The sequence below is a fragment of the Nansenia antarctica genome, assembly GCF_963989245.1.
Source record: "Nansenia antarctica genome assembly, chromosome: 4".
Taxonomy (NCBI): domain Eukaryota; kingdom Metazoa; phylum Chordata; class Actinopteri; order Argentiniformes; family Microstomatidae; genus Nansenia; species Nansenia antarctica.
The window spans coordinates 18,524,105-18,540,537 of record NC_137689.1 but is presented as its reverse complement, the minus strand read 5'-3'; the positions used below and the strand labels follow the sequence as shown (position 1 = coordinate 18,540,537).

The window sequence follows — 16,433 nt, the reverse complement described above, 5'->3', positions numbered from 1 at the left end:
CGATAGTCATTGGAAACACCCACACAATCAAGAGCAATGTGTAGTCGTACAATTAGCCCAAATTATCATTTCAAAATCATATCGCTATCATCATTATTTGTGTTACTATTACACAGTCCCAGTAATACTACAGTAGTAGCAGCAGCAGTACTGCTGATTGTTGCAGTAGTCAAAGCAGTGCATAAAAGTGCTAGCAGCGATGCTACATATGAGATATAGTATGTATGTATCCATATAATACAAGCGAGTCAATTGACTCTCTTTCACACCGAGCTCAGTACCCGAGATGTCCATTGCTCTATTCGGCTATTAACATAACAATCACAATCTAGCAGTAAACACTAATGCATTAGTAGGCCAGAATAGTACATCATCTCTTTAGAGGCACTGAAAGATATAATTAAGGTAACTAAGGCTAATGAAATAGCCTTCTGACACTTACGATGGTTGATGAATGAGGGGAGGTCATTACATCAGATCTATACCAGTGGAGACGGGTGAAGGTAGAAGTCGGACGACGGGCTCTTTGTAATGCATGGACTGGAATAAGGAATGGTATGAAAGACGTGTTTGATACCATTCTTCATTCCATTCCATGCATTACAATGAGCCGGTCCTCCAATTTCTACCTCCACCAGCCTCCCCTATACCATAGTGGTGTCAATCGTAGAGGGCACAGGGGAGAGAGAGAGAGAGAGAGAGCGAGCAAGAGAGGGAGGGAGAGAGCAAAAGCAAGTCAATTAACGAAAGACATGGGACAATGAGGGAAAGGGGTAGGTAGAAATGTAGCCTCATCCAAGAAAACCATAGTGTGCCTCCAGAAAGGTGGAGTTTAATAATGAGATGGGCTTTTAAGCATGCTTCCTGGTATTGGGACTGGCGGCATCAATCTCGGGATGCCGTAAATGACATTTCTTTCCTTGTTTATCTATCTGAAACAATTGGATAGCTCCATGTCGTCCTTGGCCGCTCTCTCACCAGCCCTCTCAAGGACGCACCTTCCATCAATCACTGAGGGTGCAAAAAGGGCGTCACTGGGGGCATTAGTTGGAGAATCGAGAAGAGAAAAAAACGCCCTCCATGCAAGATCCCTCACCAGTGTCCTGAACCTAGGGTTTTCTGCACTTCGCAGTCCGCTGGGATCCATTTTGGTGTAATTTACATCAGCGTTTTTTTTTCTCCTTCACTATAAGGTTGCTGAAAACAACACTTTGAATTTGAAGATGAAGCACCTCCCATTCCCTGCATGCCATTTCTCGCCACCCCTGCCCCCCCCCCCACCACCACACACACACACCTCATTTGATTCACTACAGAAAGTATAGGAAAAGGGAAGAGTGCAGTGCTCCCTCCTTAAGCATTTTTGCCAGTGCTCTCTTTGCAATAAATCATTTTCTGTTCTCTCTTCATCAGGATAGATATCATTCCTGCACGCTCTGACATCCATCCTGGTGTTCTGACAACACACTCCTGTTTTGTGCTGAATGTGCATTACTTTTGCTCTGAGTTACAGTGGGTCGTGTAATGAGCCCACACGCAAAACGGCCCATCATTTAACATGTGGCGACACAGACAGACAGACAGACAGACACACATACACATACACATACACACACACACACACACACACACATACACACACACACACACACACACACACACACACACACACACGCACGCCTCCAATGTCGTAAAAGTGTGGGGTGAAATCAGTAGAGTGGGCTATCATAAAGATGCATGCATAAAACATGTTAACGCTGTTGCTGATGTGCAGGTTTGAAAAAAGACTGTAGGCTTGTTTTCATCGATAAGGAGTCATGCTTATAAAGGACACATTTCACAGCATGGAAATAGCTCTGTGGACATACCGTACAGTATGTCATGGGTACCTTGCTCAGCCTCTGTTAGCCATTCTAACAGCCTAAGAATTTTACTCTCATGCACCTGTGCATTGGATGTAACAAAAACAATTCTGATTCTACTTTCATAAAGACACTAAAAAGGATGTGGTTCTTTGCATACTGTCCATGGACAATACATACAAACGGACGACATGGATAAGAACTAGCTTCTGCCTCCACCAATGGCAGAAATGCCTGAATCTCGTAAACAACGAGAAACTACAAAACAACAACGTTTGCATTCGTCCTCCCGTTAGGTGCACATACTGTACTCAGTCAACAACGTCACTGCTGTTCCATGACTACGTTTACCACTCTGCCATTACAAATAAGATCATACTCATACTGCAGCTGGGTCTCATTTGGGCTCAATGGGGAATGAGATCAGTAAAAAACAGGGATGTGTGTGTGTGGCGTGTGGAGGCACTGGTGGCCTTGCTCTGATGCCATGGCTGAGGGGTGAACTGACACTGAGCCGCCACATCAGAGTGTGCGGTGCCCATATTACAGTGATACTGTAGTAGTCAGAGATCAGGTGCTTACGGTTATGGCTGAATGATGCGCACAGCCAGAGTGGAGCTCCTAGACTCCCGCTTCAGATGACTGCAGCCCCCTCACCGTGTTTCACACTAGAGGATCCTTTAACTTTGGAATGTCCCTGGTCCCTCAACTGGAACCAATAACACAAATGACCAGCAGCTTTACAGTAGACTGTGACAAACCCCCAGGCCAGTTTTTCTACAGTATGCTGCAGCTTGTGTGAATCTGTCTCCACAGAAGGAGCCAGCTGTGGAGGCATCAGGGTATAGGAGAAGCACCTACTGTACACAGGGGCAGAAGCTATATTGTCCCCGGTCCGAAACGTGCACTTTCAGGGGCCGAAAACCTGTGCTGGGCATGTTGAGAATGTGCTTGTACAAAACAACAGTACGTGCCATTTTATCATTTAAGTGATAAAGCCTGAGTTATTGTGGTGAATACGACAACATCTTGGGATTGTTGTGTATGAGGCAGAAGCCACATAAATCATATCCTTCGACACACAGTTCATACACACACACACACACACACACAGACACACACACACACACACACACACACACACACACACACACACACACACACACAGAGCGGCCTAGCTCTGGGCTCAGAGGTGAGAGGAGCATGTTCGCAGCACCAGTGATACGTCACCTCCATTTCAAGCTTTTTTAACGGTGGAACGCTGAGACCATAAAACCCATTTCAGCAGTGATGACAGCTAGATTTAAAGTGTGTCCTCCTGGGGGGAGGGGTGTGGGACGGAGGTGACGTCTAAGCCGGGTTTTCTCGCCGCTTGGCTCCGACTTGACTGCAGCTTTGCTTTTTGTTTTGGGACTCTTGTGCGAGATCATTACACCGAATTCCCCTCGGTAGGATCTAGAGCACCGCTGCACACTGGTGACTCATGGTCCCCGCTCCTCTGCCCAAAATCAATGACGACGGTGGCAGAGGCAGAAGCAGAACCATGCTCTGGTCTCTGTGTGTGTGTGTGTGTGTGTGTGTGTGTGTGTGTGTGTGTGTGTGTCCACCCTCCCCTCCCTTTCCCACCACCACCACCGCCAGCCCCATAGCAGCTCAGGACCTCCAACACCAGCGGTAAACAGCCTCAGGGAACAAAGTAGCAGCCTCATCTGAGATTTACAGAAAGAAGAAAATAACACATAAAGAGGAACCTTCAACTCAAAAAGACCCTCCTCAACACATCAGTGTTGTTTCTCAGCTTAATGTCATTGTCTTTGGAGAGGATCCGCATCGAGCAATGGATTAAACAAGTATTGAGAGTCTATGTTTGGTGACCACAAACACAAGAGGATAATGATGCTTCACTTGCACAACGACCGTAGCTCAAACCTGTGCTAAGGCACACATGCAGCAATGCTGGTAGCAGCAGTCTGCCCCCTGACTGTGACAGACCTTCACAATATCCTCCATTTCGTACAAAGAAACAATTTCTTTTCTTCGCACTGAGCTCCTCCAGTACACATTTCGTACTGGTCGTAATGTTGGAATGAAATACAAACACAGAAATATGCTTCACCATGTTTGCTTTCCAAATACCATCTGTCTACAGTATCTTAAACAGTTGAGGATACATTGTGTTGGGGGGGAAGGACACTAACCAGGAGGAACACTCGGAACCTGGAGGAACCAGAACTCCAGTGTTCTGTTGTGACCGCCCCAGTCTGTGGCTGGGGGTGTTAAATCACATCACTAACGAGTTCTGCTCCCCTCAGGCTGCTGAATGCTGCCATTTGTCTGAGATATGCTGTCCATTACAGTAATATATAGACCCTGCAATCATGTAAATTGCCATATAAATCAGATGTGTATGGCCACACCTTGTTCAAGCTTTTAATTCAACCTTGCAATCATCAGAGACAGTACACTACTATATACTGTATGGAAGCATTGAGTACACTAGGACAAACAAAGCTGGATAAATGCATCTTTGATGTTTAACGACCTTCAGCTACACCTTGCAGCAAAATGTAAGTTTACTACACTTACCGGGACTACAAGAATGGTAATCCATATCAAGAGTCAGACTACCTTTACAGTGGTATTCACTGACGTTATACACATAGCAGTAAAATGGAAATAATTTCCATTGTAAACAAATTTGCTGTCAAATCATTTAACAAAGCTGTTAAGTGCTGCCAATGGCACTAAAATGGTGGAAGATTAGATAACATAGCAGAGAAAAACACTTGCTGATACAATTTACAGACCACTGGTTTTTATTAGATTCAACAGTCCGTTGAGGCCACTTAAAACCCCAAATGGTGAGCTGCTCAAAGATAATGCAATTAGCCACTCAGTTCATGGTTTAATTTTTCAATAGAATGTCCAGTGGCTTCCCTATTGGACCATTGCCTTAATTATTGATCAGTTATTGACTGATAAGACCATCTGACCACTGTGTTCACATGACAGACTGTTGTTGGTCAAAATGTGTCATGATATGTGACATCTAGATCCACTAGATCCAAACAAACACGGGTACGTCCTCAAGCTGACAAAGAGAAGTCCCTGATTAGTTCAGATAGTGTAGGATGTTGGTCAAAATAGAACATTTGCTTCCACATCTTATATTTGATTTCTTCACATACAATACTGTTCATTGTGCTTCTTACGAAAAACAATAGTATCTATGTCTCAGAATATAGCAGAATATTTCATGAAAATAAATCCTCGTCAGAGGTCATGCCACGCTTATGTAGAAGTCCTGTCTTATGTTATTCTATTTCAATCTTGATCAGATGATCAGAGAGAATATACTATATCAATAGCACTCTATCCACCTGATTGAGGTGGTCTGAAAAGTGAGATGTAGCAGTCTGGGTTTGTGCACTTTAGATTGTAATCATGGTGGCAGCTGACTCAGATAGGGATCTGTACAAAATGATCCTCTGATGCAAAAGAGATAGACAGGTTCTTGTGCAGTCTGAGCATGCTTTGTGTGTGTGTGTGTGTGTGTGTGTGTGTGTGTATGCTTGCGTGCGTGCGTGTGTGTGTGCGTGCATGCGTGCGCCTGTCTACAGTAATAGGGAGACACAGAGAAAAGAAAGGGAGTGCATATGTCTGTTTGTGAGAGAGAGAGAGAGAGAGAGAGAGAGAGAGAGAGAGAGAGAGAGAGAGAGAGAGAGAGAGAGAGAGAGAGAGCCGAAGAAAGAAAAAATAAATATGAAGAAAAAAAGAAAGCAAATGCCTGTGTTCTGCAAGCAGGAGGGGTTTAGTACTGACTACATGCTCTCACAGTGCTGTGATTTCCCTGCAGTGACAGTGGGATGACGATGTGTCCTCACTTTGTTCAAATTAAAACAAGTTCAAGAGCAGCACATTACTCACTGCTATGACCACACCACATCTCTCTCACTGCCTCTATTTTCAACCAAAACCACAAAGCTGAAATCGAGAAATTCTATGTTACAAAAAGTCATTATGTATCATGGCCGCGGGTGTGACAGTGTTGTGTATCCTAGGCAACTGCTTTCCTTTCAATTTCACTAATTAAACCTGCACCATGTTTAATATGATGTGGTTGTTAATGGGCGCCTTGGACTTGAGACAATCCTGGTGTGGAGTCCCATGGTCACATTTAAGTGTCTTTGTTGGCCGGCTTCAAATGACAAACCACAACCCCCCCCAAAAAATCAAGGTTGTCAAAAGATGACCTTATAAAAGGGATTGTAAATAAGGCTTTTATAGAAGGTAATTCATTTAATGGCAGTGGGACAATAGCTGATTCCATATACATTTTATAGTGGGAATTATAATGTAAAACTACAATAGCAGAACATGAGCACATACAAAATTGGATCGATGAGTGGGGCAGGATGATTTAAGAGATTCTTGTGAAAATATAACCAAGCAGTTGACAACATCTAGTGCAAGATTTGACTACCCAATATTGACTACACAGGTGCATTTATATTTGAGAGAGTAACATCAACCCATGGACTTGGTAGCTTTTTAAATGACAATAAGGGTGGAGAAGAGACAGAACAATCATACAGTTTGTTGTGATGGCCTGTGTACCACCTCCAGATATTGCCACGTTGGGGGTGTCACATGCTCAGCTTACATTGGCTTCATCAGAATCTTTGCCTTAAAAATGAATCTATCCTCACATCTATAAACCTTACTACCAGTATCATCATCCCCATCATCCTCATCAAGTGCTTTGACATCTATTCCTGCACTGTGTCTTTAGTTACCTCAATGCATAATCAAATTCAACTGAGCACCCGGGTGGTTTGGATTTTGCTTAGCACACGCTCTTTCTCCGTCAGATAGTATACTACATCCATGGGCTATTTGTTGAGAAGCATTGAGCCAAAGCCAATAATCCACACAAACATGAAGCTAGTCTAAGAGTACAAGAATACAAAGCCTCACCATTGGCAACTTACACACTGAATACAATGGACATCTTTATTGTTTGATTGCAACCATCTTTAAACTAACTGTTTACGCATGCAATCCTGGACCCAGATATGTAAAGTCTGCATATTGTATATATATATATATATATAAACAATTTTTAAAAACAGTTACAGTTGCCCTTTTTACCTCACAAAATGATGATACAAATGAAATCCCACTAAAATGGGTAAAATATCAGGTCACGCCATGCAATGTACTGTCTATACGTGTGCTGCTTTAAACATTTTTTCAATTGTCTTTAAACAAAACCATGGAGAATTAAATCCCATTGATATGATCCCCAGGGTTGCTGAGGGTTGGGATTGGGGTGGGAAGATATGTGTTCAAGCCTGGCATGGTTGTGTTGACCGTTTTAGGGCTCTGTCAGTTGAATTCCAGGTTGGCTCAGAGATCAATGGAGAGAGGAGAGGACAGGGGGCTGTGTTGAGGAACTGCAGCCTGGGCTTTTCATGGGGCTCTTCTAGCGTTAAGGCCACCACACATCAAATGAATCCTACAGCAGCACCCCTGGCAACCTAGCATTCAACCATTTACAACACAGCCTCTTTGCTCCAACCTAGCATTCAAGCATTTACAACACAGCCTCTTCTCTCCAACCTAGCATTCAAGCATTTACAACACAGCCTCTTCTCTCCACCGAAGCATTAAGGGGCCAGTTTTATCTCCACTGCTGGTTTTGGCCAGGCTCACAGAAGCCACACTCTCTGGGTCCAGCATGGAGCCCAATTAAAACACAGCCCTCGTCTGCTCTCCGGAACTGAAGTTGGTCAGCAGTTGTGTCAGGACAGAAGTGGCTGACTGATGATGGAATTATCAGAATGTGATGGACTACAGTTCCCTGGCCTGAGGGACATGCGGCTGGGGAAGGAGGCGCTGGCGCTCCCTGCCCGGGACACTCAGCCTACTGCAGTGTGGAGGCACAATGAGAACTGACTAGGGTTGCAAAGGGAGAGAGCTGGACATGAAAAAGCATCCTGTGCTGTTTCTTTTTCTTCTTCTTGTGACCTCAAGTGTAGACCGTATAGACACAGCAACTTCATTCATCAATCACCAAGAGAGGGGTGGTTTCTCGGACACAGATTAAGCCTGTCCTGGACTAAGTCACACTTTTAATGGAGATTCTCTATTGATGTGCATTAGATATCATATAAAGAAACCTGACAATATAGATAATGGCTGTGAATGAATGAATGAACGGATGAAAGTGTTTTTCAACGTCATTGTAACTACCCCTGTTCTTCTCTGGCAAATCTGCCAGCCAAGTATCTCATCGGGGTGTTCAGTCTGCTTCTAAAATAACGCAAATGCTCTGCTTCTCTTCAACTTACCAAGTTGAATAATGTATTATGTTTTTGAGAGTACATGTACATGTGATAAGAAAATGGTCCATTATGATGAAACATGCATATGCAAATATGTTACAATCAGTATGTTGGCTTTTGCCAATACTTTGAACAGTCAAATTCAAATTTAAGTTCAGAACAACATCATACTATAAAAAACCCAACCCTGTTCTTTCAAGACTCTCAAAACAGAACAATATTGTAATAGATGAGTGATATCGCCATTGCTTCATATTATAATTTAAGCACCATCAAACCTCAACTTATTCTTCATCTCACTACATATTGTTGTCATTGTCAGTGTTTCAACAGATACTGACACTGGATCATTCATTGCACAGGATTAACTTAAATATGGCCTCATCTGCATTTTAGAATGGATCACAGACAGTTTGAATGAACGTAGGTGTAATGTATAGTTTACTGAGAATACAACATAGGCTGTTGTAAATTGATCTAGACAGTTTTGTGGCAAATGCAGATTTTAGTGTGCCATTCATTTGTGATCCCATGAGCCTGCTGTGAGCAAGAGGCTACTGTATCAAGTCAAATAACCCAAGTATTAATTAAAAATAATAATAATCATGGTGTCATGACAACAATAATGGGCTGTCTGAAGTTTACATGTTTACTATTTTATGCCATTTAGTGTGCTTCAATGATATGAAACCTAAACATATACAAAGTTGAACCCACTGTGGCTTTACTTTCTACAATTATAGCAATGTACAGTAGGATATCAAAAAACATTCCTACTTCAGTAGGTGACAGCTTTGTCAATGACCCCTTCCAAAAGCCTATAGTTTTGGTTTAACAATCTCTCAGTTTACAGTAGCTGGATGCCAAGAAATGTACTGTAGTGTTCGACTGCTTCTCGGCGCATGTGCCCTACTTCTCGAGAAGAAGCCATCTTCCATATGTGGTGGTGAATAGATGCATAGCAATGAGATGGTAGCAGACACTTCAAAGCCTTTGCCTTTGGTGTGCCAAAGGCTAACATTTCAACTGGTTTCAGAAAAATAACGACCAGACTTCTCTACATTGTTGGTGAAGGGAGGTGGGGTACTGTATTCCAACCACAGGTGTATCATCTAAACATACCTCCAAAATCAGGTCTTAGACGGATGTCATAGCCCTTCAGCAACTTGTCCACGGTGGTCTTGGCCCAAGACATTCCGGTGTGTCCAGTGGAGGTGCTGAGGGTGGAAACCATGTACTTATGAACAGTTTTCAACGTCTGACGGTATTAACTGGACATCTTGCTCAGTTGTTTTGGGAAAGGCATTTCCAAGTGCGTCCTATACTGTAATTAGTAAGTACACTCTCACACACCCCATCCAAAAATAGTTTGTTTCAGATTGAGGTGTTTCATTAGACATGCATTCTACAACTTATTCAATGTTAAGGACATTTTCAATAGGCATATGGCATCCTCAGCACCTTTGAAAGTGACGCCAGCTGTGTTTTGGAGATCTAGTGCACACCTGACATGCTTTCCCCTCATCTAAGCGACATTTGAATATTGAGAATTAATGTAAACAAAACAAAAAGACATAAATATTATAACAGAAGTAATAATCACATGACTGACACAGACCTATGGACATAACCAACATTGGAAAAACAATATCACCTAGGCCTAATTCAACAAGGGGCAATAACATTATAAAGACCCCAAAATCATGCAATTCAAATTGTTAGCTTTATGCGTGTACGCGCGCATCGGCTATATTCGTATTAACGTGATCATCCTATTCATTTCCTGTCATGGTGGGCGACTGAAATGCTATCGAAATGTCAAAACGTCAAAATGGAAGACCCAGTTTGGGGCCACCGCTGTTTGATGATTAGCAGGAGGATGTCAGGATCTGTAGTAGATAGCCTATAATTTTGCCTGGGACTGTACAGTGATAACGTGATATAGTCGTTATATATGATGGCCTACATGCTGGATACATATCTTAATTCACGCTGAACAATAAATACAACCATTAAAAAAAATAAGACTGTTATTAGCCTGGCCCACTTCATCATCTTCCAAAGACGGTTACAGGTGCTCAGAAATACGCAATAGGAGAGAAAGACTGAAGTGTAGGCTATGGGAATATTTAATTTAGTAGGCCTATGTTTAGTAACATATCTAGGCCTACTGCATGCATTGGATGATGATGTATGGCTACTTGAAATTACTGACAAAGGGATTTGGTTTTATTTTCTATAATCAATGATGAATCGTATAAAAGGCTACGCGACATGTTGTTGATAGGGGTGGGGGGTGGAAGCAGCGACTTGCCATGATTATTTGCATTTTTGTGGATTTATGATTCTTTTGACCATGACAATGTCAATGCGATGTTATTCGTTCATAGTTAAATAAACATGAGACTCATTCATCTGGCTAATATCCATTAAACAGTCGTGCTGATTGATCAATAGACTTGTAGGCTGTGAATCTAGCTATCCAGCCTACAGCTTCCTAATTAGGTACCTGGTAGGCTACACTGTACAGTCGTATCAGATTGATAATCGCCAAAGACAATTAACGGCTATTTACAATTTGGACATTGGAGTGGGGTTTTACAAAAGGCAACATGCACGCGCATCCTTTGCACGCACACACGCGCGCGCGCCGCAGAAAAGGTTTTCGTACAAGTGCAATGTGAGTAGTCATGTTGCTCTTATGTCGGTACCGACCAAAGCTGGTTTCCAGACAGTGTGTGCTTTTTTATCTTCCTACTGAGCACTTGAAATAATAAACCTCAGACATGCTCTCGTCTTACCTTTGAACAAAGCAAACGAAGGACAGAGCCGCCAAAGCAGAGAAAATTCCACATAATTTATCTTCTTGAGGACCCAACATTTCCACAAATCCTTATAGACGTTCAATAATCCAACCGCCTGTGGTCCAAAAAAAATGTGAAAACAAAGTATGAGAGCCAATCAAAATAACTTGCTTGAAAAAAAAAGATATGATGCATCTACTCATGCAATGGCTTTATTAAAATATGTGCGTGTGTTTAAACCTTGTAATTGGTCCCAGCTGTTTTCCCAAGCTATGGAAATCCGTGCAGGTCACAGACCCCCTCAACCAACACCAGAAGATCAGACATCTTGCTCAAAGCAGCCTACTCAAGACTTTCAAAAAGTGATAATAAGTATTCTTCCTTAGGATACAAAAAAGTCCGGCATAAATGAAAGGCGTTTGATAGCGTGCAGCAGTGTCTTGTTAATTAAATTGGCAGTTGCAATTTCCCAGTCCAAATCTGCGGAAGAGGCATGGTTCCAGCGATGCTCCGGCGCTAGAGATTGTTCCACAATGTATCTTGTGTTTAAGGATTTGTTTTAGCTGTAAACGATGGGGGGTGGGGGGAGCGGTGGGTAAAAAAAAAAGATAAATGAAATCTTCATTCCCTTTTTGTTGCTGATGATGATGTAGATTTGCTTCTCTCAACACAGTCACTAAGGGGAAAAATGCACAGTGAAAAAAATCACTGGGCAATATCTGATGCAGACGTCAGAGCAGGCTATATTACCCCTCTGGTGAGAAATTAGGTACAGCGAAATATGGATGACCCGTCATATGTCGGCCAATGCATGTAACAACATTGGATAGAATGTTATTGATGCTAACCTAATGAAAAGCCCAGTCCTCTCCGTTGTCCAACCTTATCTCTCCATTGAATACCTTAACATGTTCCGTTCGTCTCCTCCGCGAAACACTGAGCAAATAATGACACAGATTGAAGAACACCCGCAAGAGCCCTGATGGTGAAAACCAAGTGTTGAAAGTAAATTCCCTTGTGAAGCTTTTATGGAAAAGGAGTTTTTCCTAATGTATAAAATGCTAAAATTCATTTGAATAAAAAAAACATCTGAAAGCTAAGGAGCAATTTCAGCGGCAGCCTATCCATGCGCTGAATCGCCAAGGAATGAAGAGAAATGATGCCCATAAGAGTCTGTTCTCCCTGCAACCCATTAGAATGCTGAGAGTGTGTGCCGGTGCGTTTTCATGCATTTCTACCACTTTGCCACATATGAACACACACACACACACACACACACACACACACACACACACGCACACACGCACGCACGCACGCACACACACACACACACACACACACACACACACACACACACACACACACACACACACACACACACACACACACACACGCACACACAAACACTGTCCATACCATAGGAATGAAACATTGTCTCAAGTGTGTGTTTGAGTCATAATCAGCCTTGATATCAATATAGGAAAACGGCTAATATGCACATCACATATTACAATCAGACAAGATGTGTTTTATACAGAAGAGGAGGTTTTCTGCAGGGATCTATGTGCTGTCCAGTTGCTAAGCAACCCAGCGAGCACTGATGCAGTTGTGGTGTTTCGAAGGCTATGTGCAAAGGCTCATTTAAAGGAGCACTGCCACCACTGTGGCGTCTGTGGGACACAAGAACAGACATTGTCCGATGTATAGGCCCCTCAAATCAATCCAAGCAGAGAAAATATATTTGAGCGTCATCACGGCTCTGAGACTTGTGATGGCCATCATTTTCATCATTGTCATGATCTCTATCGTCATCATCATCATCGTCATCATCATCATCATCATCATCATCATCATTAGCATCATGACAGTAGGCTAGTGTCATCTAATCAGGGGAGGAATGCCATTTATATCAAATACATGATACAGATGATCACACACTGAATTAAATGCAGCCTGGACCTGTAAGGAATATTGTCCCTCTCTGTCGGGGAACCCCTCTGTTCTGGGTGTCTGGTGATGTGGGAGTGTCAGGGATTCTGGACTGATTGATACTGAGGCCAAACCAGCAACTATTTAGGCTTTCTCTGCATCATGAACTTAATTGAGGGTGATAAAGTACACATTTGCACAAAAAAGTGTTAAAACAGCTAATCTATATCAGTGGACAGCACATTGTCAGATGTGCCAATAGCTGACAGTGATCTTAATCAGCAGCAAGCCTTTACTCCTGGGCTTTCTTAATTCACGGCAATCTGCCCGGAGAGATTTCATTAACTTTAATTCTAAGCCTCTATATTTACATTTTAAAAGTTAATTACATTTGTTGCATGAGTAATTTCATTCAAATATACAGTGTAATACAGGGCATGATGTTGAATATGTATATTTCAAATGTTTTTCTTGCTGTTATTTGATTTATTTTCCTTAAGAAATCTATGACACGCTTATAATTAACATGCCTCATTGCTTACTTTCACATTCTGTGCACTATGTTGCATATACTGTATGTCTACAATCAGGGCCAATCTCAAACCCTCTCTAGTGAACTGTCTTTTGTCATCACAAAAGATTTCATACCAAATAACATATCTTAACAAACACATTGTATGTGTTGTTTATATCGTCGAAAGTAAATTATTAAAGAGAAATAAATGTTCTGGAGGTACTGTCTGAGAGAGAGAGAGAGAGAGAGAGAGAGAGAGAGAGAGAGGGGGAGAGAGAGAGAGAGAGAGAGAGAGAGAGAGAAAGAGAGAGAGAAAAAGAGAGAGAGAAAGAGAGAGAGAGAGAGAGAGAGAGAGAGAGAGAGAGAGAGAGAGAGAGAGAGAGAGAGAGAGAATGAGAATTGCACTTCACTGAAGCCAAGGCATTTCTTTTTGCTGACTCAATGAACACGGCCAAGCCTGCTGTTTGGAAATGCAATACTGCAATTACTTTTTTGTATCTTACTTTGTAAATATCACACATGTTGGTTGTTGAATTGCTTATACTTGTATCTCAAAAAATGTGTCATTACTTCAACGCAAATCTTATCACGTATACTACAGTGAAAAGGACAGACAGGTATTTAACTTGCATGGATTGTTTTCCCGTAGGGAAACACAATACTGTTCTCTGTACGTCTTCAGCGTACCGTACCTAACCAGGCCACGGTGGAGGGTCAGTGCAGTAGGGAAGCTGTGTGAAGACAGAGCCTCTCAGTAGAGGAGCTGTGTGACGACAGAGCATCTCAGTAGAGGAGCTGTGTGAAGACAGAGCCTCTCAGTAGAGGAGCTGTGTGAAGACAGAGCATCTCAGTAGAGGAGCTGTGTGAAGACAGAGCCTCTCAGTAGAGGAGCTGTGTGAAGGCAGAGCCTCTCAGTAGAGGAACTGTGTGAAGACAGAGCCTCTCAGTAGAGGAACTGTGTGAAGACAGAGCATCTCAGTAGAGGAACTGTGTGAAGGCAGAGCCTCTCAGTAGAGGAGCTGTGTGAAGACAGAGCCTCTCAGTAGAGGAACTGTGTGAAGACAGAGCCTCTCAGTAGAGGAGCTGTGTGAAGACAGAGCATCTCAGTAGAGGAGCTGTGTGAAGACAGAGCATCTCAGTAGAGGAGCTGTGTGAAGGCAGAGCATCTCAGTAGAGGAGCTGTGTGAAGGCAGAGCCTCTCAGTAGAGGAGCTGTGTGAAGGCAGAGCCTCTCAGTAGAGGAGCTGTGTGAAGGCAGAGCATCTCAGTAGAGGAGCTGTGTGAAGACAGAGCATCTCAGTAGAGGCGTTGTGTGAAGACAGAGCCTCTCAGTAGAGGAGCTGTGTGAAGACAGAGCCTCTCAGTAGAGGAGCTGTGTGAAGACAGAGCCTCTCAGACAGTGTGCCAGACGGATCCCCCATAGCCTCATCACAGCCTCTGGGGAACTTCAGACCCTCCCCTCTGTCCTCTTGCCTTCCCCGCCAGGCCCGTCCATGCACAATGCTGCCCCGGTCCCAGGGTCATCACCACAGCACCTGGCTGTAATTGGCCTCTGAGAGAGGGCGATCCTAGCCCCTGAGATGTGAATGGTTGGTGCTCTTTTTCTTTCTTTCCCCCCCCCCCTCACATGTTGCATAACGCATGTGAGTTACTGGGTCACCCTTACTCTTGATATAAATAGTATCACATGCTTAATGCATTGCTGCCTTCCAGTCACTCTCCTGATCTTCTCCTCTTGCTGTTCATTTCTCAAGCTCCCCCCTAAACAACGCAGACAACATTGGAATGAAATATTTAAGCTTTGAAAATTATAATCAGATGATCCATGTTACATTTTCTACCTCACCACCCTGTTGAGACAGAAATGAGCATACAGTGTTTTACTTATGGCACTGCATAGCTGGGCATGACATACTAAGTACATCTTGTGCTTCTTTCAACACCATCTCCCTCATTGAACAATGGAAATGTGGTGGCTGAGGAGAATGCAGTAAACTAGGTCTCTCTTCGTTCTCCACATGTAGAAGTCTGGTTATCAAGAAATACCCATCAAAACGTCTCGAAACCATCTGTGTGTGTTTTCATTTATCCAAAGTGACTTACATTGCAGTGAGTGGATACACTTTTCAGTATATAGGGTCCCAGCGGGACAATGTGAGTTAATGTACTTGATGAGTCGGGTGAAAGATCAGTTTTGGAGGGGTCACATTCACACATTGAAACAGACAGGGAGGGATGACAGTGTTGGGTGTAGGGCTATAGTCCACCCCCCCGAGGCACACCATCATTCTGCTCTCCTCCATGGGGAACAGTGGGCCAATGGCTGCCAACTGTGACAGCAGTGTGCACTTGTACTGTACACTACCCCTCATGGATTTAAAAAGGTATGGACAAGAAGTGTAAGGATCACAGAGGATACGCTCTTCAGCCATGCTTGCACCAATCCAACCCTTTTAAATACATAAAGGAAAGTGCACAAATGCAGGAGAAGCGTTGAGAATTGGAATGTACCCTGGTTTAACAAGTGATCATGCCACGATCATCCTCTGTGAAAGTTGGCAGCAATAGGCCTAGTGAGTTCTGGCAGACCTCCGTAAGAGCACCAGGGATTGAAAAATACAGCCTTTCCTCAAGTCTCACCTTGATGACTAGTGCCTTGGCTAAAGGAAGAAAGGAATGTTAAAATCAATGGTTGTATAACTGATGAATGCTTTGGGCATCATCTCACTGATGAGTTTCCACATCTACTCACTCATGCTACTACTCTCTCTGGTCCTTGTTGATACTACTCTCTCTCTCTGGTCCTTGTTGATACTACTCTCTCTCTCTGGTCCTTGGTATCAGTTCACTTTTCACTTTTCTTATATAAGTTCAGACGTAATACATGTGAAGGCCAATGACAAACTATGAACGCTACGCTAAAAGGCAGACGGCCCTAAACTGGTCATCACTGGAAGTAGTCATGGAGGTCATTTGGT

The 16,433-nt window shown here is 43.1% G+C and overlaps 1 protein-coding gene across 1 annotated transcript in view; it reads right to left on the bottom strand.

The window, feature by feature from the left end:
* gabrb4 (gamma-aminobutyric acid type A receptor subunit beta4) overlaps window positions 1–11,090 on the bottom strand; it is a gene marked incomplete at both ends in the record, with an annotated part of 36,544 nt that extends 25,454 nt beyond the window's left edge. Inside the window, 2 exons of the mRNA XM_080528448.1 lie at window positions 9,332–9,426; window positions 11,011–11,090. Coding sequence (XP_080384574.1) covers window positions 9,332–9,426; window positions 11,011–11,090 — 175 coding nt within the window. The remainder of the gene's footprint in view (window positions 1–9,331; window positions 9,427–11,010) is intronic.
* Window positions 11,091–16,433: the final 5,343 nt, after the last annotated feature.